The sequence below is a fragment of the Periophthalmus magnuspinnatus genome, chromosome 13 (assembly GCF_009829125.3).
Source record: "Periophthalmus magnuspinnatus isolate fPerMag1 chromosome 13, fPerMag1.2.pri, whole genome shotgun sequence".
NCBI lineage: Eukaryota > Metazoa > Chordata > Actinopteri > Gobiiformes > Gobiidae > Periophthalmus > Periophthalmus magnuspinnatus.
Genome location: NC_047138.1, coordinates 10,669,796 through 10,691,041, shown reverse-complemented (window position 1 = coordinate 10,691,041; position 21,246 = coordinate 10,669,796). Strand labels below are relative to the sequence as shown.

Here is a 21,246-nt window from a genome sequence, read left to right as displayed (position 1 = left end):
AATCTGACCTGTAATTTGGAGGCGTCACCTGGTTTCATTCTATGCTAATACTAATGCTAACAAGCGTAATACTCTCTAATGACATCTCTATGGACTAGAAGCAGGTGGCGGACCTTCTACCACAAAAGTTACGTAGTGCACCTTTACCTTTACAGTTGCACTCAAAAGAATTATAACTATGACTTTCAAATTCAGTAGAATTGTGTCGACGGTCGAAAATAGCCCCCTTATTATATTTCATCAGTCGTCTTTTTTCCGAGTGCACGTAAAAGCCTCAGCGCGCCGGACACGCCCCCTGTAGTAGGGCGGGGAGGCAGCGTTGTTTGGTTTCTGTTGATGTCAAGAAGTTACACAAGGCAGGGGCATGAGTTTTACAACAGGGCAGTTTCACAAGCGCCGATGAGGCTTCACGCCCTCAAAACCTACACCGACTGTCCATATTTGTAGAGCTCTGTCGCGACTTTGAAGGATATTGTGGCACTACATTCCCAAAACAGCAAGAGAGTATTTTGCTTTTGTCCACGCCTTTTCTTTCAAATCAATTGACAATCCTTGAAAGAAACGGTATTTTTCGCGCGCTACAACATACACTTTGGGTTGAGAGTGGTTTACACGGCATGTTAACCGGACTGTCGCGCTCGTTTCAAACAAATATCCTTCTGTCTTTCCTCTCGTTGACAATCGTTGAGTGTTTTCGCGCCCACTGCTCACCCTGAAGACATTTGGAGTCGGGGAAATTTCTGGCACTCGAGAGAAACCTTGCAGCCATGGAGTTAAGTTCAGTCATCTTGACAACAGGGGCTTCTGTGGCTTTTTTCAGGCTTGTGAACGCTGGAATACGTAAACTTCCCATTCCTGAGACTGCCCACAGAAATGCATGGAAATGGAGAAACATCGCGACATCCTTTGTGCATAGTTTTGTTACTGCAATATGGGCTGTGCTTTGGTAAGTAAAATCAAATTATAACAGTAAATCTTGATTAAATGTATCCAGGTGACTAGTAATTAACCAATTAGCCTACCTATTTGCATAATCAGCTGTGGACCAACATTGTTTGATCTCTATATACAGTCTTTAAATGAATCTGGGTATAGTAGAATAGATATATTATCAAATGTGGTGTGGAAGCTCCTCATTTTAATCCATTTTCTTTCAGCTTTTATCGTCACCCTGAGATGGCAGAGGACCTGATAGAAACCTTCTCTGTGTTTTCTCAGACATTGGTTTCCTTTTCAATCGGTGAGTGGTCATGAATGCTTTATTATAGGTTTGTGTCATATGGGGTTGTAATAATTACAATGAGGTAGCCCATTTAAATTATTCATTCACCACTGAAACATGCAGGCAATGTAGTTTACTTATACCCAAACCAGACAAAATATTTTTTACAGTTTGATGCTCCTGTGGATCTTAAATCAAAATCAAAAACAAAGCCTTAAGATTTTTATTTTGACTTTTCTGCTTTAGGTCACACAGATACATATACAAAAAGACCAAATAGTAGCACAGTTACTAGTTTGCCCAATCCATTCAAATTTATTAGATCCACACCAGCCAACAAACGCTCTCAGAGGATTCCCAAGATGTTTGACATTCTTTACAGAGCCCAGCCCTTGAATCTGGCAGAGCAAATATCTGTTGTTAGTATTTGATGCTCAATGGAGGTCATTATTAGTGGTCCCAGGCACCGGGTGAAACTCTGACACGTGACATCACTGAGCCACAAATGTGCATCAAGTGGTTTAATTCAGTTGTAGCTTCCGGTGCTGCTCTGGTAAAAGGCCGCTCTTTGCATCCCTTGAACTGCCTTTAGGAATGTAGTAAGGCAGAAGTGTCAAATGTGCTATGTGCTCGGCTCACCACAAACCCCATAGTGACAGGGTGCAAATGCCTAAAACATTGGTAACTTGTTAAACACCAGTCTTGTCTAAGAAGAAGTGAATCGGATTTTTAGAAACACTGTTGTATCACTTGTGGGTTTGTGGTAATAATACATTTCAGAGAAGATGTACTGTATCATTAGTTCCATTTAAAACTCAGTTTAGTCAGAAAGCAAAAAAAAAAAAATATCCACAGTGTTTGGATGTTTCCCTACTGAGATAACTAAATTTGAATTAGAATGAGTCTGCTGATGTAATCATGTTCTCATTCTTTTAAAATTATCTTAAGGGTATAATGTATTGGAATGTTGTTGCCCAACCTTCCAATACATTTTACCTGAAGGTGTTCTGAATAGGAAATCGGTGCATGGCTGTTGACCTAGTGTAATGTAAATGTTTTTGTCTTCCACTGACAGTCCAGGTTTAAGTACTTAGTTTTATTGTAATTCCCTTGCTTCAAGTGTGTCACATGTGTCTCGACATGTTGTAACATTAGGATTTCAACAATTTTCCTTGTGACTGATCATCTAAAATAATGAATAATCTTTAGTCATTAACTAGACTAAACCGACCCAACACATGTCCCAACACTTGCCCAAATATGTTTTATAACAGACAACTGCATTATTATATAAAGAATAATAAAGTAATAAATATTCTTTGTTTAAATTTTATAATGGGCTTGATTCATAAATATTCTCTATCTACAAGCCTTCAGTAATCACCTTTAACTGGTTGAGATGTTTTAAATATATAAATCAAAGTTCAATAAAAATATTATTATAAGATGAATAAATTATTGCTACTTACGACCCTATACTATGTAGCATGAATTGTATTCTCATGATAACATACCCCAATGCCAGTCCCTACATATTTTCCTAAATAAGGCCCCATAAGTTCCTATGCAGTCCTCGATTTCTGTTTTCTCTATGAGCTCTATTCTGAAAAGTGGTCTCCATGGATACGGCGGCCAAGGGGAGAGACGGGGGGTGAAGGATATGAATAGACCCTCTCCAACACACATCTTGGAAGCTGCTGTGGTCGTCATGGAAGCAGGGTCCCCCTGACACCCTTGATTTTCTTAAATGAACCCCCAAATATCCCTCCTCACGATGATTCGGTTGTGGATAATTGACAACTTGGCCAAATGTTTAAAATTATACATTGCATTTCTCTCTCCCCAGGTTATTTCATCTATGACTTCTTCGACATGGTGCTAAACCAGAAGCTCAGTGTCTCATGGGAACTTCTCTTTCATCACACTGTGGTAGGTGCCATCATGACAACCATACCTTCAATATAATGGTATCTTCTGCAGTGCTGTTAATGGACCCCTGAACCTGCAAAGCCAAAACATTATGACTGTATTTGAAAGTTAGGGTCAGTGATAAACAAAGTAGGCCAAACGTTGGCAAATAATTTATACTATTTTCTGTCTACCACTTTAGTCAATAATAGGTTTTATGTTGAAAGACTGTGCAACCAATCCGCAGTCTCTGTCAAGTGCACGCCTCCTCTCACTTGCATACAGGGAAAAGACCATTACCAGTCTTTCTTCTTTGGTTTGAAAGATCAAGGGAGGAGGAACAAAGCCTGTAATTCTTCTGTGACAGCCATGAACAATCTGATTCACCCAGTATCATTCTATCTTCATATATAGCTCAAAACAGAACAAGTTAGTAGCCACAGATTTTTTTTTTCTCTGCCTCTTTTGACATATGTTTAATAATATTGGTACTCGTTGCCAGGCCAACCAAACTTGAATGGTAATCAGCATAAGGATACTAGGATGTTTAATAGACCTTATTCATGTAATGGTTGGCTAGTTTTGGTTTTCTTCGATGCCACAGTGCCTCTATTTATTATAGATAATAGTAATAATTTAAATATAAAAGACAATCTGATCATTTTAACAAATTTAACATATAGCTTTTAAACCTTTCCATTTACAATTAATATTCTCATAAATTGTGTGTATCAACTATCACAACAAATAGGCTTATCACAATAACAAATTTTGAAGTATGATATTTTGCAGATTAAAATATAGACAAAAAACTATATTAATGAAACAAATTTATGCCTCCGGCACAATCACCATAAAGCGGGAATATCCCCCCAAACATTTGAAATGTACTATTTTTTTATGGAACCATTAGTCAATATAGTGATTATTGAGTCAGGCCTAATAACAAAGTCAGTTGATCTCATACACACTAAGAGCATTGTTTTAGCGATCACAGCTTTGTCATATTTATCATCTAAGCATGTGTTAGTAGACACAGGTTTCAAAGGGACCCTTATTATGACAATAAGGGAAACAAAGATAATTGGTCCTGAAACAGACTATATCTTTGTTGATTTTCCTGTTTGTCAAGTGTCTAGCCACTTCCAGTTTAGTCTGTATCTACTTAAAAAATAAAATAAAGCTCTATTGTAATCAGTGGTTTACTTTGTGAAACAATATTTGCATTATCTTCATGTATGCTGTTAGATGCTATACCTGATTTTTATAGGCTTAAAAAATGTAATAACAGAACTAGGTAATTTTGCTTGAGTTTGCTTTTCAGAACTTTTATAAATCAGAGTGGAGTTTTGCTGCCTGTCACAGTAAAAAAAAAAAAAAAAAAGGATTGATTGCTTCCTGATTATCATATACAGACATATTCTGAAGAGCTGCTTATAGAGTATATCTCTACTGGGGCAAGACAAATTTAGCTCCAATACATAAGAACAGTCATGTACACGGCCTTTAAATGGGTGTTTTTAAGATATTTCCCTGTACTTATCAGTAGCAATATAGAATGAAATTTAATTGTTCTATGCTGGTTTAGTTAGACTTGTCACGTAAGGCAGTTTAGTCGTACTTCAGTCTGGTTTGGATGAATTGTCTTAATATAGAATATATTGTTTGATTGCATATTGCATTGTGTAATAAGTATTGAAGTATTTATTTGTATTTTACTTGTAAATTAATCAATTTTTTAGATGATCCTGCTAAAAATTTTGGAAACTTTCCATAAGTGGCAGTTATCACGCATCTTTTCCATTGTGCACATCTTTGACAGTGGTTAAAGCAATGGAAATGCATGCATTCACAATTTCCTTTCAATAAACGTTGATCAGCCACTTTGTATTAAAAACAATTCTGTTTCCTGAAGTTGGATACTTGGTCTTCCCATACAGTCTTCTGTTTGTTTCAATCAACATTCCTACATGTTAAGGCTCTGTGATTTTCAAAAGATGGGTCCCAAAACATTTTTGTCTTGTCCTAGCACTCATAATGATTAATGGGTGTGATCTCAGTTTACATGGTACATTAAAATAGCCATTTGTGGGAGGGGCTTTTAACTGTCTCACATAGTCGCCAAGGAAAGTCACTTCTGGAAACATGCAGTTGAGGCTTTGCAAGAACAGTAAGAGAGAGATTGGAGTATTCAGTTGGGCCTGAAATGACTCTATGATACCGGAATGTCCTGGATCTCCACTCCTTGAAAACCTGATTTTCCTGTACATCTGCTTCTGTTGTACTTTTTACTCTGTAGGTTAAGTTGAAAAAACATCCAAAATTTTGATGCAACTTGGTTTGCCTAGAGCCCCATTGTCTAGAGACCACTATGTTTGTGCAAAGTTACTTGGAAGTTCTCCTGATGTTTATTTCCTTATGGGCACAGTTTCCCTCAGTGGCTTGTTTCTATAGTTGTTATGGCATGTATTTAAAGCATGCAGAGTTGTTATTGCTCATAAAACAACCACGGCCCTTAATGTCCCAGAAGCTTTACACTATGTATGTTAAGTTTTGTTTCTTTGTGAGCCAGCTATAGTTAACAGCATTTCCATTTACTCACGAACCACATTGTCTGTATCTCCCCGATTTTTATCTCATGTTAGACTCATGTTTTTGCATTCTTGCCTCAGTCATATTGGACTTGTTAAGTACTATGGCTAAAAGGACAAATATAGTCAAATGCACTGAATTATTGATTAAACACATGAATTGCCCCAACCACACAATGATATATAATGCACCAACCTGTCTTGCGCTCCCAAAAAAGCAGCAACATATTGTGCAAGGGGAACCAAAACACATATGTACATGAGCTTTTAGGTGGGTAAAATGTGCATATTTTCTCTCCTTAGTGGGAAACCCCGATGGGTCCCCCTTTTCTGTGAATGTAACTGAACACAGGACATCTGGTCTCCACATGAACCTCAGGCATCCCAGAGACACACACTCACATACTCACAAAAAATGTCTTGTGCCAATTCCTCACAACATTCATTCCTGGCTGTAGTCCCTATGTCACACACAGCGCCTTATTCACCATCAAAATATACCTCACCTCAAAACATGTCCACCCCTCACCCTCTCATCTGTCCGTATCCACCCACTCACTAGTGCTTATACCACCCCCTCACATGGATTCCAACCAATCAGAGCTAACTGCTGTTGGTATAGTACATGCTATTGTTGTGTGTGTTGTTTTTTTTTACATTTCTTTGTGTTTCCCTAGCTCTGGGCATTTAGTCATTTTAATAAGTGATGTGTTTGGAGAAATGTGTGTGGCTGCAAATTAAGTCTACATAGAATTTACTATACTATTCTGCTTACTTCCTGTTGACCTAAAAGGAGGAGGCACATTCATCTATCATGGACATTTTTAAATGCTCAGTGAAGAATCTTGAAGAATGACAAATAAGGTGGGTGAGGTAAAGTAGAAGTTGTTCTACCTTGGGGTTTCCACCAAACATATAAACACTGAGCTGTCTTCACAGTACAGCAGTCATGACTCGTGTTTTGTTCCTCATAATACTTTGCAGGCATATTGTGTATGTCCATAAATTCTCACAAGCAGTACTCATTATTTGAAGGTATTAATAATGTTTGATCATGTCAAGAAAGCATATGGTTTAGGGTTTTCATTTCACTGCTCTTATGTAAAGTGAGATAATTTATCTTTTTACATCCTATACAATTATTAAAGTGTGATATTCCATTCTAAGCAGATGTTTGTAACCACAGAAGTGCTGCTGTGCTGTTGTCAGCTGAAACAATTTAACACAAAGCGCATGACATTAATCATGGCTACCCTCATTCAGCAGATAAGTGTACTATGTGTGGGTCTTGTTAGACTTTGGACTTATTTTGAATGTTATGTATCTAAGCAGCCTGCTCATCACTGCTGTTGATAACCTGATGGGTCATAACTACCGGTATATCTCCGAGTCCCCTATGAGTGTTCTTTTTTATTTTTTTGTCCCTGCAAATTAAAACTCCGTACTGATAAAGTCAAAGTTCAAGATGTTCTATCTTAGGTTTTATAACAATACTGATTATTACACTAATCGGCCCTCTGCTGTCGTTTTGTCGGACTGGATTTAAGCCTTGACCTCTCGTTGTTCCAGCCGTATGTCATTCTGAGATTCACTGTGTTACTTTGAGGCACTTTGTGGCAAGCCTTTGTCTAACATAGTTTGGTTTTTATTCTGTTGGTTTTTTGTGAAGTATTTGTCTAAGAATTGGCTGTATGTCGTAACGGCTAGTGCAGGTGCGGACCAAGGGGTGCAGACTCGGGGTAAGTTAACAGTGTTTATTTACAATTTGTGCAAAAGACAGTTCAGACAGTTCATTTATCACACACGGGACGTAGGTAGCAGGAGGCAGACCAGACAGGCGTAGGGCAGGGCAGGAGCAGGAAAACCAGTTCCGGAGCGGGAGCGGAGACTGCCAGGACCGGAGCACGACGAGACCAGGGACAGGACCAGGGAAGACTGAGCAGGAGTGATCCAGAAAGCGGGAGCCGGAGCAGGAGACGGGAAGCGAACCGGAGGCAAGCAGAGGGTCGACTGTACCGGAGCTGGAGCGCAGAGGCAGGAGCGGGTACGAGCAAGAGCAGGAATATTGACACGCGGACAGTCTGTCGAGTCTCTGGTCCAAGACAGTCCTGGAGGCAGGGGGAAAGACAAACAGACGATCTGGCCCCGAGTGTCTTCTGCCGAGCCCTCATATACTCGGCAGCAGGTGCAGGTAATTGCGCTGATGCGCTCCAGGTGCGTGCGGGAGGAGTCAGGAACTCCGCCCAATTCCGGACAGACAGGTAGGGGAGGGGGAGAGAACAAGGGAATTGCAGGCATCATGACACTGTATTAGCTGTGAATCACCACTTTCAAGTTATTGAGGCCCAGCCAGCTACATCTGCTTAACATGTTTTTTGACATTTAATGCCCTTTGAACCTGCTGAAGATGTACGTATATGTATATTTACATATACATAGATACCAATTAGGTATCTTTGTACATATACATGGATATACATATACAGGTATCTATGTACGTTTCAATGCAACCTGAAGAACAAATATTTTTTTATATGCCATAACCCACAATTGTGAATGGGGCTTCAACAATTATGACTAGCCATCTAAAATAATTTGTTTGGTAATTATTAAACAGATTCTAAAACACTTAGAAAAGGGGGTAAATATCAAAATGTCAAAAAAGAATGAAAATTTTCTGATTTTCATCAACAATACATTTTATTCATTAATATTCTCTATATAGAAGCCTTCAGCCAACCATATTGTAGCTGTTATTTTGTTGATAATGTATTTACAGGAAAAGGCGCAGGAGACCTTGCATATTAATTTAAAGGAAGGTCTGTCTGTTCATGTCAGCAGTCATGAACCACTGTAGTAAGGAATTATAGATTCAAACAGACAAACATGTTTTTCATGAGACTGACAGTTCTTACTCAGTTGTTTAAGTGTAGGTCTTATAGGCTTGTTGGTTTAGTACCGGTACAATCCCACACCAGACACTATCACTGCTTATTAGGGCAGTGGAGCAAACAAATATATAGGCTAACAGAGGAGCCTTGTTTTGTTTCTGGTTCATATGAAACAACCTAAACGTTTTGTTTTTCTTTTTTAATAATCTTTTTTTTATCTGCTTTGTCTGGATTAGTTATTAAACCTGCTTAATTCCTAAACACAAACCACATGGTTCAGTTTAAAATACTAAAACCCAGAACAAACATTATGTAATATTAATTGACATTAAATGTGACTTTTGTGCTGGATTAGATAAAGCTAAATACTTAATTCCCTTAGAGATAGGGTGAGGAGCTTGGCCACACAGGAGGAGCTCGGAGTAGAGCCGCTGCTCTTCCACATCGAGAGAAGCCAGCTGAGGTGGGATCTGTTCAGGATGCCTCGTGGATGCCTCCCTAGGGAGGTGTTCCAGGCATGTCCCACTGGGAGGAGGCCCCATGGAAGGGCCATCACACGCTGGAGGGACTATGTGTCTCGGTTGGCCTGGGAACACTTTGGGGGTCCCACCAGAGGAGATGGAGGACGTGTCTGGGGTGAGGGAAGTCTGGACGTCCCTGCTTGGATTGCTGCCCTGGATAACCAGAAGAAAATGGATGGATAAATACTTACCGTAATTCATGCCCAACAGGGAAAAACAAGGTTCCTGTAACACATAACTACAAATACAAACTATACAAGACAAACTAAGTACAAATGATCAAAAAAATTGTTAAGAAAATGGTAAAGACAAAAAGGAAGAATAAGATTGCACAATAATTGACTTACAGTTAGTGTTGTCATTATACTAAAATTTCAAACTCAATTAATGAATTGGTATCAAAATGTATTAATAATTGGATTTATATAGCACCTGTCATGACACCCAAGTGCTTTACAGTGCATTATTCATTTACTGCACACAGCTTACCGTGCTGGTAAGCTACTATTGTAGCCACAGCTGTCCTGGGACAGACTGACGGAAGCCAGTAAGCACCCCTCTGACCAACACCAACACTCATGCACACACCACATTTATACTATCTTTGGTATGTAGATTGGTTTAAATATTGAAACATTCAGCATTTATTAAAAACGCAGGAAAAGTGAGAGCTTCGCAGTGTGCTTCTGAACAGGTGCTCCTCAAGGACAGGGCTCAAAAGCTAGCAAAAAGTTAAAATGACCATGCTTGTAATATAAAAACTTACTGTGACAAAGTAGGAAAAAGCTGTCAAAAGGTCAGGACAAGCCAACATGTTTCAACACAGGTTGTGTCTTCGTCAGGGCATATAATCAAATACCACCCGCTGAGCCCTTTTGAAGGATGTAGGGTCATGTGACAATGCAGAAAAAATCTTGGACGAAGAGACAATTCATAACCTTTGGGAAGAGAACATTTACAATTCAGTAGACAGACATGCCCACTGTGTGAAACTGCATGAATGTAAAAAAAACAAACAGTGAAATCCACAGTAAGTATATATATATCAACAATAGAACACTATATGATGATCAAAGGTAGGCAAAAGGGATTGAGCATGGTCAGAATTGGCAAATTGCACATCAAAATAAGTGAAAGTTTTTCCTCTTTTCTGTGTTGAGTGGTTTAATTTCCATTAAATTATGCTCTACTGTGTTATGCAACAAGTGTAATTGTGCACAGATGCTTCTGAAATGGGAGGAACATCCCTCACTGGGGTGTAAAGAACATCTAATTGAGTCCACAGGGAGAAGGACAAGAAACAAAACATTTGTTTTTTAAACTCTAAACAACCCATTCAACCTAGTTTTAGGTGTGCACAACTGTTGTTGTGCACAAAATTTAAATAATGCTATAACTGTAGCTATAGAAGTGATTTTACATATTAATTCAATACTAGATTAGGAAATAAAAGGCATGAGATACCACCAAGGTCCAAGCATGTGAATATGTGTTTGAATTTCTAATGCTGAATGGGGACAGTGTCTGATATAGAGTTTAACAGTGTCAGTGCCTGGATTGTGCAGTGTCCCTTTGTCTGATAGACCCAGGGGTTTAGACAGATTAGTGACACAATATTACCCTGGGGTAACAGTGGTGCTGCTGTTAGTAAGCATTTAGCCTCCATACAGAAGAAGGCTAACGAGCTGGAAGGGATTTTTTTTCACCAGTGTGAGGTGTGATGGAAAGGTGTGTCCAATGAAAAGGCAGTGCAATCTGGAGGACAGGTGTATACACTTTCTAGCTGTTGTATTCATTTGAACCTTGTGCATTTTATGGCTGTTTACAGCCCCTGTCCTTGAACAGGTTCGGTTATATATTCTAAATATGAGGTTATGTGACTTTGTTATCTGTGTGTTGTTGTACTTAGGTTAAAGATGAGTTTTTTGCAGATTGTGAAATGTGTTATACCATTACGGAACTGATGTAACACAACAGATACATTTAAAACAATTATGTTTTGTTGAAATTGCATTGTAAATAATATAGTTTGTCATTTGCTCTTAAATTGTGTTGTTTTGAAGACAAATGCCCTCTAACTGCCTTATCATGTACTTGTGTAAGAATTTTTTATGATCTGCAGCTCTAATCTAGTTTGCGCTTCACCAGTGAGTAAAAATAAAAGTGTTGTTGCTGGGGGTTGGGGTTCCTATAGGTTTTGTGTAAATGTTTTTTTTGGGGGGTTTTTTCCCCCCACAGCTCTCCTCACATGCCCTGTGCAGCATGTCACACGACTGCGACAAAGTACATCCTATGACCTCAGATCTGTGCCTGCTCCTCAAGCAGCTAAAGTGTGACAACTTTTAAGGGTCACACTTGCACTGTATCACATGATTTACATTTGCTGCACCACATCAGCATAAGTATTAAAAATGCTTTTGTTAAGGCTCAGTTTAAATGTGAGACAGGCCTCTACTTTGACAATATTTAAATCCAGGCTCAAAACAGTTCTGTTTAGCTGTGCATACGACTGAAAGGTTTTTATTCTGCACTCTTCTCCTTTTAATGGTAATTTTATGATGACAAAAGAAACATGGACTGATGGACTTTTATTAGACATAGTAAAGTGACAGGAAAGTATTTGAGAAGTGACAGAGTTTTTTGTAAAGTAATGGGAAAGTTCTTAAACTGAGCAAGACAGTGTTTATTTTTAAAGGGTGCAAATGAGTGGGTGAGAGAGTTGCAGATTGGGTGATTATTTATGTTTTGATTTGTGTGATTTTAATGTCTTTCTTATTCTGTAAAGCACTTTGAATTACCTTGTGTACGAATTGAGCCATACAAATAAACTTGCCTTGCCTTGCCTAAATGCATGTTGGATGCACAATTTGTCTTTGATAGTGTTAGTCAATTGAAGTTGTCACATTCTATGTAAACAATGTAATCTCACTTGTTTTACTTCTTTTGAGGCCATTTGCTGCCACCTAGTGGACATGTCTTTTTGCTAAACCAACTCACACCAAAGTATTTAGAAACTGTAAATATGGCATTCATATTTAATCCAAATTGTCAGCACAATGTCAGAACTTTATATTCTTTTGTTTTATTTACATCACTTTTACTAATCATAAACTCCTGTCTGTTTTCTCTATTCCCAAAGGTGATTGCTTGTTTTGGCCTCACTGTGCTTACCTACCACTATGTGGGCTTTGCTGTGGTGGCCCTCCTGGTGGAGATTAACTCTGTATTCCTTCATCTCCGGCAAATGCTGCGAATGGCCAACATTGCAGTGGGCACATTGTACCGAGTTAACAGCATTATCAACCTGGGCACATATGTAGTATTTCGGATCAACACTCTGGCATGGATGACCCGCTGGCTGGTGATCAACAGGGACAATGTTCCTCTTCCAGCCTACACATTGGGCAGTGTGGGAATGGCCATAATGACTGTCATGAATATTGTGTTGTTCTATCGGCTACTCAGAACTGACTTCTTGAAAACAAGCACTCGTGAGACAAAGAAGGACAAAGACATGTAGGTAAGAGTGAAGATGAGGGGGGTCATACGAAACATTGGAATCATATACAATATGGTCTTGTGTGGCATGGCATATGACACCCCGCTAACGGAAATAAGCATAAAAAATACCCTCTGATTCATAAATCTTCTATACTCTATTATTAACTGCGGTACAGTTATCCTCAAGTGCCATTTTTATTCTGAACAATGCATGGTCTTGCATTACACCAACGCCTTACTGTCTTTAAGCTAGATCTGTGCTAAATGTAGCTTTCTCTAAGCGAAGATGCACTGTGTGTTCTTGAAATTGAGTAACACCTCTAAACTGTTTTAGTTCTGTGAACCATCAATACATAAAACCGTTTGAATTTAAGCTTAGAACAGGCATTTAGGAGGTATATGCTTATTGGACCATGGCTCTGTCAAATGTCATCTTAAGCACTAGCACTGCACACTATATTCCTCAATTAACAACCACCTGCTACCTCTGAAAACTTGTAGCAGATAACAGTTTAAATGTATTGTATGTATCCTTTTCCTTATACACTCACACATCTGTTTTGATATACAGTGAGGCAAATAAGTATTTGAACAGCGTGTGATTTTGCAAGTTCTCCCATTTAGAAATCATGGGGGGGTCTGAAATTTTCATCTTAGGTTCGTGTCCACTGTGAGAGACATAATCTAGAAAAAAATCTGGAAATCACATTGTATATTTTTTTAAATAATTGATTTGTATGTTACTGCTGCAAATAAGTATTTGAACACGTGAGAAAATCAATGTTAATATTTGGTAGAGTAGCCTTTGTTTGCAATTGCATAGGTCAAACGTTTTCTGTAGTTTTTCACCAGGTTTGCACACACTGCAGGAGGAATTTTGGCCCACTCCTCCACACAGATCTTCTCTAGATCAGATGGGTTTCTGGGCTGTCGCTGAGAAACATGGAGTTGGAGCTCCCTCCAAAGATTTTCTATTGGGTTTAGGCCTGGAGACTGGCTAGGCCACTCCAGAACCTTGATATGCTTCTTACGGAGCAACTCCTTGGTTATCCTGGCTGTGTGCTTCGGGTCATTGTCATGTTGGAAGACCGAGCCATGACCCATCTTCAATGCTCTAACTGAGGGAAGGAGGTTGTTCCCCAAAATCTCACAATGCATGGCCCCGGTCAACCTCTCCTTAATACAGTGCAGTCGTCCTGTCCCATGTGCAGAAAACCCCCCAAAGCATGACGTTTCCACCCCCATGCTTCACAGTAGGGATGGTGTTCTTTGGATGGTACTCATTATTCTTCTTCCTCCAAACACAGTGAGTGGAATTAAGACCAAAAAGTTCTATTTTGGTCTCATCTGACCACATGACTTTCTCCCATGTCCTCCTCTGGATCATTCAAATTGTCATTGGCAAACTTAAGATTGGCCTGGACATGTGCTGGTTTAAGCAGGGGAACCTTCCGTGCCATGCATGATTTAAACCATGACGTCTTAGTGTTTTAACTAACAGCAATCTTGGAAACGGTGGTCCAGCTCTTTTCAGGTCATTGACCAGCTCCTGTCGTGTAGTTCTGGGTTGATTCCTCACCTTTCTTAGGATCATTGAGACCCCACGAGGTGAGATGTTGCATGGAGCCCCAGTCCGAGGGAGATTGACAGTGGTGTTTAGCTTCTTCCATTTTCTATAATTGCTCCAACAATGGATCTTTTTTCACCAAGCTGCTTGGAAATTGCCCCTGTAGCCCTTTCCAGCCTTGTGGAGGTCTACAATTTTGTCTCTTGTGCATTTTGACAGTTGTTTGGTCTTGGCCATGTTAGTAGTTGGAGTCTTTATGCAGCTAATGACCTCAAACAGGTGCTTCCAACTTAGGATAATAAGTGGAGTGGAGGTGGACTTTTTAAAGGTGGAACTAAGAGGTCTTTGAGGGTCAGAATTCTAGCTGATAGGTGTTTCAAATACTTATTTGCAGCAATAACATACAAATAAATTATTTAAAAAAATAATACAATCTGATTCCCAGATTTTTTTTTTTAGATTATGTCTCTCACAGTGGACATGCACCTAAGATGAAAATTTCAGACCCCTCCATGATTTCTAAGGGGGAGAACTGGCAAAATCACAGGGTGTTCATATACTTATTTGCCTCACTGTACTCTCTTTTGGCCAAATCATCTTTATACATAAAAAACTATGCTGCTTTTTTATGTATATGCTATGGGCATGGTTTATGTCTAACCACTTGATTTAATCTAGTTTGAAATCATGGCTACTTATCAACTGAACTAACACTGAAGAAAATGCCAATTAATACACACAAGGCTCTGACTTTAAATATTGTAGTTGCCAATAGAAATTCTGGAGTAAAAAATACTCAATAACTGCAAATTTCACATTTGTGCTTAGGAGTTAGTATTACTCAGTTTCAGTGACATAGCTTGTTCTGTCAATCAAGAAGATTGTTCTAATATTAGTGGAAACATTGGAGGGGACCTGTCTGACCTGTGCGCTAACACCAAAACACAATGATGGAAAGCTCTATGACTGACTAACACTTGAACCCTTAGGAAAACAAGCTCTGTGGGAGAAAGTGGTGCTGCCATCATGCACTCTTGTTGAAGCACTTATATTTTACATGTAGAGCTAGGCTGGGCAATATGACAATACAAACTGAATCCCTGTGACAGTATGCTATTTTGGTGACATTGTCTTATTGTGTTTCATTGTTTTTTCTTTTTTTGTTTAATGCAGTAATATGATCAAATTTACTCGTCCCACTCCTTCTCAGCCAGAAGAAGAATCACCCTTATATAATGTAATAGTAAATAAATTGTGATGAAAATCATGAAATGATTTTTCAGATTCTTTGAATATCAAACAGACTTTAGTTAGCTCACCCACACCCATTTAAAAACCATAACAAATTTACAGTACATGTTGTTTCTGCAAGGCTACTTATTCATTTGTTAACAATATTACAAGGGTCTTGATGCCATTCATGTTTGGTAGTGCTATAGCACTTTTTTTTTGGAGGATACGACATTATGTATGTTGTAATTTATTTGCCTAAAAATTGTGGACTAAAAAGTTGCTGTGTTGTAATGAGTTTATTGCATTGATTGCTTTTTTGTTTTATTTTATTCCATTTCCATTACTGTACTTGTTTTGCCCTTACCAAAACACAAGTCCTGAAAGCAGAACTTAAACTGTGTTTTAAGTTAAGTTAAGCAGGTGATGACATGGTTTTGTAGCTGCTGATGGTTGATAAATCTTGACACTCAGACACCATTGATTGAAGAAACTGCATTCTGTAATTGTGAGAAAGCTGCACTCTGAGAATTGGATTAATTGCCTTAACAAATAAATATGTATTGTGAATGTATTGTTTAATCATATTTAATGGCAGCTTAAGTTTCTTGTATTGTACAGCTGTTGACAATGAAGACTTTAAATTGTTGTAAATGTTTTTTGTTTTGTTTTTTTACATGGCAACTACATGTGGAGTTGGAGTGTTCCATATTTGTGCTGCTGTGTAATAACACTGTTATTACTAAGTGCTGTGTTAATTAGCAAATGATAAATTGAGTAGTAACTTGCAAAGATCAACCATATATTTACAGCATTGTAAAACCTGTGCTAAAGCTAATAGGAACAATGTGTATGTATGTGTTTGAATTTCCTTTTCTCCTGTGCCATCTGTAGACCTGTGTATTCCATCTGTTGTTTGCCTATCAGCAAAAAAAAAAAACAAAAAAAAAACGCATTGAAGACTGTTCATACTGTGGACTTCAAAACTCATGGATATCTACGACCTTGCAACGAACAACTTGATCAAATGAAACCAAGTTCTTTCATTGGCTTTATTGTTTTAGTTCATTTTGTAACCATTAAGTTCATCTTTTGGGAGAGATTATTTTGTAATTATTGTAAAGGTGTATGTTTATACAGTAACAATATTTGTTTTAAGTAAAAAGAAGCGGTCGACGTTATTTCTTGGTGCAAATAACGGGTTTATATTTGTTTCCCCAGATTAATTTAGTCATTCAGACAGAAATAACTTAAAAACGCTAAATTCGGAATAGGACAGAGCTCTCTCCATGGTTCTGAAGTCACTTTACGCGTGTCTGTTTCAGTCTAGCATAGACTGGTCTATCGGGAACAACAACAAGATTGTGTAGAGAAAACCTATCTAGTATTCCGTAGACACGATATTTTCATAACTGCAGAAGTCCCTGGTTGGCTCTGTTGTAAAAGGCGGTATCTCACGCGGTTCTGAGCCACTCCACCAATCATCAGCCCGGCTCCTTTCTACGGCAGACGGTATTCTCGCGTGTTCTGTTCGCGTTGTCTTGTTTTTATCTTTATTCTGTCGTCTTCCTGAGCTGTTCACTTCGGAGGCAGAGGGAGAAGGCTGTGCGTAGTAAAAGGGACTGCGCACCTTAACCGTCTTCGTCCCTTTTGATGAGCAAACTAATGTTTTTTTAGCTAAATGTGGCAGCGGGGGGAGGTGTTGCCAGATGACTGCGCTGCATCTTTTTCTGGTTTTGCTTTTGTGCGCACTTTTCTCATCATTAAATCCCGCAAGAAAACGGAGTCAAAACTGAAGAACCCTTTGGTGAAATGTGGGTGTGAGCCGCAGCCTGCAGTCTGGACTACCACATGCCCTGATGACCACTGAGCCCTAACCGACTGGTGGACGCCTAAAACGCACGTGATTTACAGGCTACAGGCCATCTTCCATCTGCGCTTTGGACCAAAGGTATGAAGGAGCAGGGTTGTATAAAACAGTTAACCCACTTGTGAAGTTATGAATTCCCTTGGATTTAGCAGTTTGAGACCAAATTCCAAAAGATACATGTTTCTGTTCTGATGTCCTTGTGAGATCTTTACTTTTGGTTTCCCAAGGATGTTTTTGCCTATTGGAGTCTATAACAACAGTGGCTATGATTGTATGAAGGTTTAATATATAGGCTAATGCAAAATAATACTGCCCTACAATTTGAAAAAAGCTAATTGAGGGATATTACACCATCATGCTGATCAATTTAAAAGAAAATAGGCCATTAGTAATATTTTCATGTGTAGTGTGAGTAGATTAAAACGTATAAAACACAAATAAAATAAAATACTGAGCAGTTTTAGTCTGATGGCTCCATGGTTCCTTTCATTTCCAGGCAGTGCCATGGCAGAAGACAGTGGCTTACCTCAGCAGATCCAGAGTGTGGAGAGGAGCATAGTGTTTCTTAGACAGGAGCACCTCACAATGTTGCACAGTCTTCATCTGGAAATCCTCTCTCTGCAGAAACGATGTACAGGTGGGCACCAAAAAGTCACTGTCTTAATCTGTGGCTTCTGTATAATATCACTCATGCTTAGTGCTTCTTAAAGAGCAAAGTAAGAGTAACTAGTAATCTAACCCTTCAGTTCTAAGTTAAACTTAAAATGAATGATCTGGTTCCATCAAACATAATGCCTGCAACATCAATCAGTGGTAGGATGACTACAGTGTGATGTAATTTTACAATTCCAGTAGATGACATCATTTCTTGTTAAAGAACCATTTAATCAGCAACAATATCAATGTAATGCTGTCCTTGTGTGGATCCTCTGAGGTTTTACAGCATATCTCACCATTCACCAGATTAAGCCTGTGCATAGCTCTGGTTAATCGTATTGTAACTCACACAAACTGAAAGCCAACATAAGTGATTGTTGTCCATAGATGCTGAGTAGAGAAGTGGGGGAAGGGTATTTGTGGGTATTTCAGATGACAGTGGTGCAGACAAACCTGTTTCTACTTTTTAGTTTTAGACTGCTGGTTCTTAATAGCTTAATAGCCTATGTATCACTTCATTAGGATAATAGTTTCACACCTTGCCATGACAATTGGTGACACAGTGGCAAAGTTGGACTCTCGCCTCACAAAAAGAGGGTCCTGGGTTCAAAAGCCAGATGGAGCCCTTTTGTGAAGTTATGCTCTTAATTTGTCTTGGTTGGTTTTCTTTTTTCAACATAGATAATACACATACCGGTACATAAATCAACCAACAAACCAAAGAGTATGCCTTAATCATCATTATTATTAATCTGTTCATTTCAATTTGAATTAACCATTGGCGCACCTTGGAGGAATAATGTAAGGCTAAGCTCTTGTTTACGTTATCTTTTTTCTTTTATTATAAAGTGTCATTTCTTGGTTTCTTGGGCAGTATGGCTTCTATAATTAAAATATTTTTCTAACTTTATTTAGAACAACTATTTCATGTAACATGCTGAGTCAAGTTATTATGTTAAATATTATGAAATGCTTATAATACTCACTAATACAGAGAAGCTTATGTTAGGTAGTTGCAGTTTTAGTTGGTAGTTTAGTTTTATTCAGCCCTGTTCCAAGTGATTATAGCTGATAAAAAAAAGCTACTTTAAAATGCTTACATATATTTCAGGCACATAAGACCTTTATTTTGAGATTACATTGCATAGTCAGTAATATCACTCTTAACTTTATTTTGCTTTTTGTTTATTGTCAGAGTTAACAACTGAGCTAAAGGTGAAACACCAAGGAAGAACGAAGTTAGGTAAGTGTCATTTCCATTTATTCATCAAAACAGTGTAAACGTCCCTTATCCGTATTTGTAGACTGCTGTGGTGCTGTCTGGGGCAGCCACCCATCCCCCCAGAGAGGGATCCCTGTCAGTAAGCCTCCTCCTCATGCAGCACACACCCAGCCCTTTTATCTGGTGCATCTATTGGCTCTTTGACAGTCGGAAGTTACTGTAGTGAAACCAGAGCTTTGCCTGGCATTTGTCGTTACCACTGCAAGAGCCTGTGCAAGGTCAGCAGGCCTCATATTCAGTTCACATTTGCAGAAAATTGTGAATGCTAGCAGTGTATACTTGTCAGAGAAAACAACCAGTGCAAGACATTTAACATTATACTTCGAAATTTGTAATTTAACTTGGCAGCATCACTTTTCATAGACCCATTCCATTCAGATCCACAAAAGTTTAAAACAGCATAACCCCTGATAATAATACCTATTCTGACAAATTTATCCATCTTTTTTGTCTTATGTTTGTTTTTCCTGTCTATAAGAGGGTGTTATACTTGTTTTCAAGAACAAAAAAATGGAAAGGGAGATGTGAACAGGGAAACGATTAGGAACAAAACAAGGCAGCAGGCTGCACACAGAAGACTATGAGGTTATAACGATTAGGACATCTATAGTCAATGCAGTAGGGTGTGGTTAGAGGCGACAGATAGTCAGAAGTATTTCTTGATGGTGTTGAAGGTTTTATATAAATTGTAACTAAAAGTATTGATTCTATAAATAAAATAGGCCTACTTTTTTGAAGAAGCACCATAGATATAGTACGTTGGAAGGGTACGTATGTTCCCACAGCTGTATATGCCCCCAGCCCTGTTTTCTCACATAAAATTTAGTTTAAAGTAAATCCATAACCCCTACCCTCACCCAACCATAATTTCAAAACCAAGCCCTTCACCATAACCCAACATAGAGCCATGGGGACATAAAGCCATGGGGAGATAAAGCCGTGGGGACATAAGGCTGTGGAGACAAAAGCCGTGGGGACATAGAGCTGTGAGGACATGGAGCCGTGGGGCCTAGAGCCATGGGGGCATAGAGCTGTGGGGACAGAGCTGTGGGAACATAGAGCTGTGGGGACATAGAGCCGTGGGGACATAAAGGTGTGGGGACATAGAGCTGACCCCTAAATTTTTCCACCAGCCTGAATTACTCAAAAACTGCAATTAGCATGTGTTTTGATTTATCCAACCTCAAGAAGATTTTAATGTTATTGACATTAAAATCATTATGTAATTTAAATTGTATTTTTCAGAGTTACAAGATGAAGAGGAGCTCCTAGAATTACATTGCAGGGACATGGAGAATAGCTTACATGAACAGGATTGTTCTATTGGAGAGCTCCGCAAAGAACTGACTCACAAGGGGGCTTTGGTAGGTGCACTCAGAGCCAACCTCAAACAAAAGGAGCGCCATTTCCTGGAAGAGCTAAAACGCCGTAGCCACTGTTCAACTGTCCTTCATACAGAGTTACAGAAACAAACGGAGGCAGCAGCATATCTCTCCTTCCAGCTGCATGCAGCCAGGCAGAAACTGCATCACCAGCGGATGCAACAGAGGCAAGGCCTACTAGCTAAAGCCCACAATCAGGGTGCTCACTATGACTCAGGACAGGACTGCCTTTCACCTCAGATGCCATCAGGAGCACCCTCTCTTGCAGTTAAGCCAAAGCGGAAGAGTGCAAGAGTGTCCTCCAGAGTGGAGTGGACAAGAGAATGTGTGCCCATGGAGAAAGTCCTGGGTCCAGCAGAGCCAACATCAATGCCTGACCCTGCCCTGTTCCTTAACCCACGATGGCATAGAGCCCGACCAAGGCACGCTGTTGCACCTGCACCTCCACCAGTGGGAGTAGTGAATGAGCAAGGCACTGAGCGTGGTGGGGAGGGGCCTGCAGAGTCCCAGAAAGAAGCAGTTTCTTCAGCTGCAGTGCCCCCTGCTGCAGAGACTAAAGCAGATTAGCTGTTTTGGTTTACTGTAACACTCTGCCAATTTATGTTCTGGTAAAGCTGCATTTCT

At 39.2% G+C, this 21,246-nt stretch overlaps 2 protein-coding genes across 3 annotated transcripts; both read left to right on the top strand.

The window, feature by feature from the left end:
• The first annotated feature begins 339 nt into the window (after positions 1–339).
• Positions 340–16,352, top strand: tlcd2 (TLC domain containing 2). Its single transcript, XM_033977536.2, has 4 exons — positions 340–946; positions 1,158–1,240; positions 3,069–3,151; positions 12,273–16,352. Exons 1-4 carry the CDS (start codon positions 768–770, stop codon positions 12,651–12,653), a joined length of 726 nt encoding a protein of 241 aa, XP_033833427.1. The 5' UTR covers positions 340–767; the 3' UTR covers positions 12,654–16,352.
• A 660-nt stretch (positions 16,353–17,012) lies between these two features.
• On the top strand, positions 17,013–21,210 carry ccdc92ba (coiled-coil domain containing 92Ba). Of its 2 annotated transcripts, XM_055225999.1 has the most exons (4): positions 17,013–17,382; positions 17,798–17,938; positions 19,154–19,201; positions 20,486–21,210. In XM_055225999.1, the coding sequence occupies exons 2-4, from the start codon at positions 17,806–17,808 to the stop codon at positions 21,187–21,189; spliced, it is 885 nt and encodes a 294-aa protein (XP_055081974.1). In that variant the 5' UTR covers positions 17,013–17,382; positions 17,798–17,805; the 3' UTR covers positions 21,190–21,210. The 2 variants fall into 2 exon arrangements, with proteins under 2 accessions (XP_055081974.1, XP_033833133.1); XM_033977242.2 differs by lacking the exon at positions 17,013–17,382 and having other exon boundaries at positions 17,783–17,938.
• Positions 21,211–21,246: the final 36 nt, after the last annotated feature.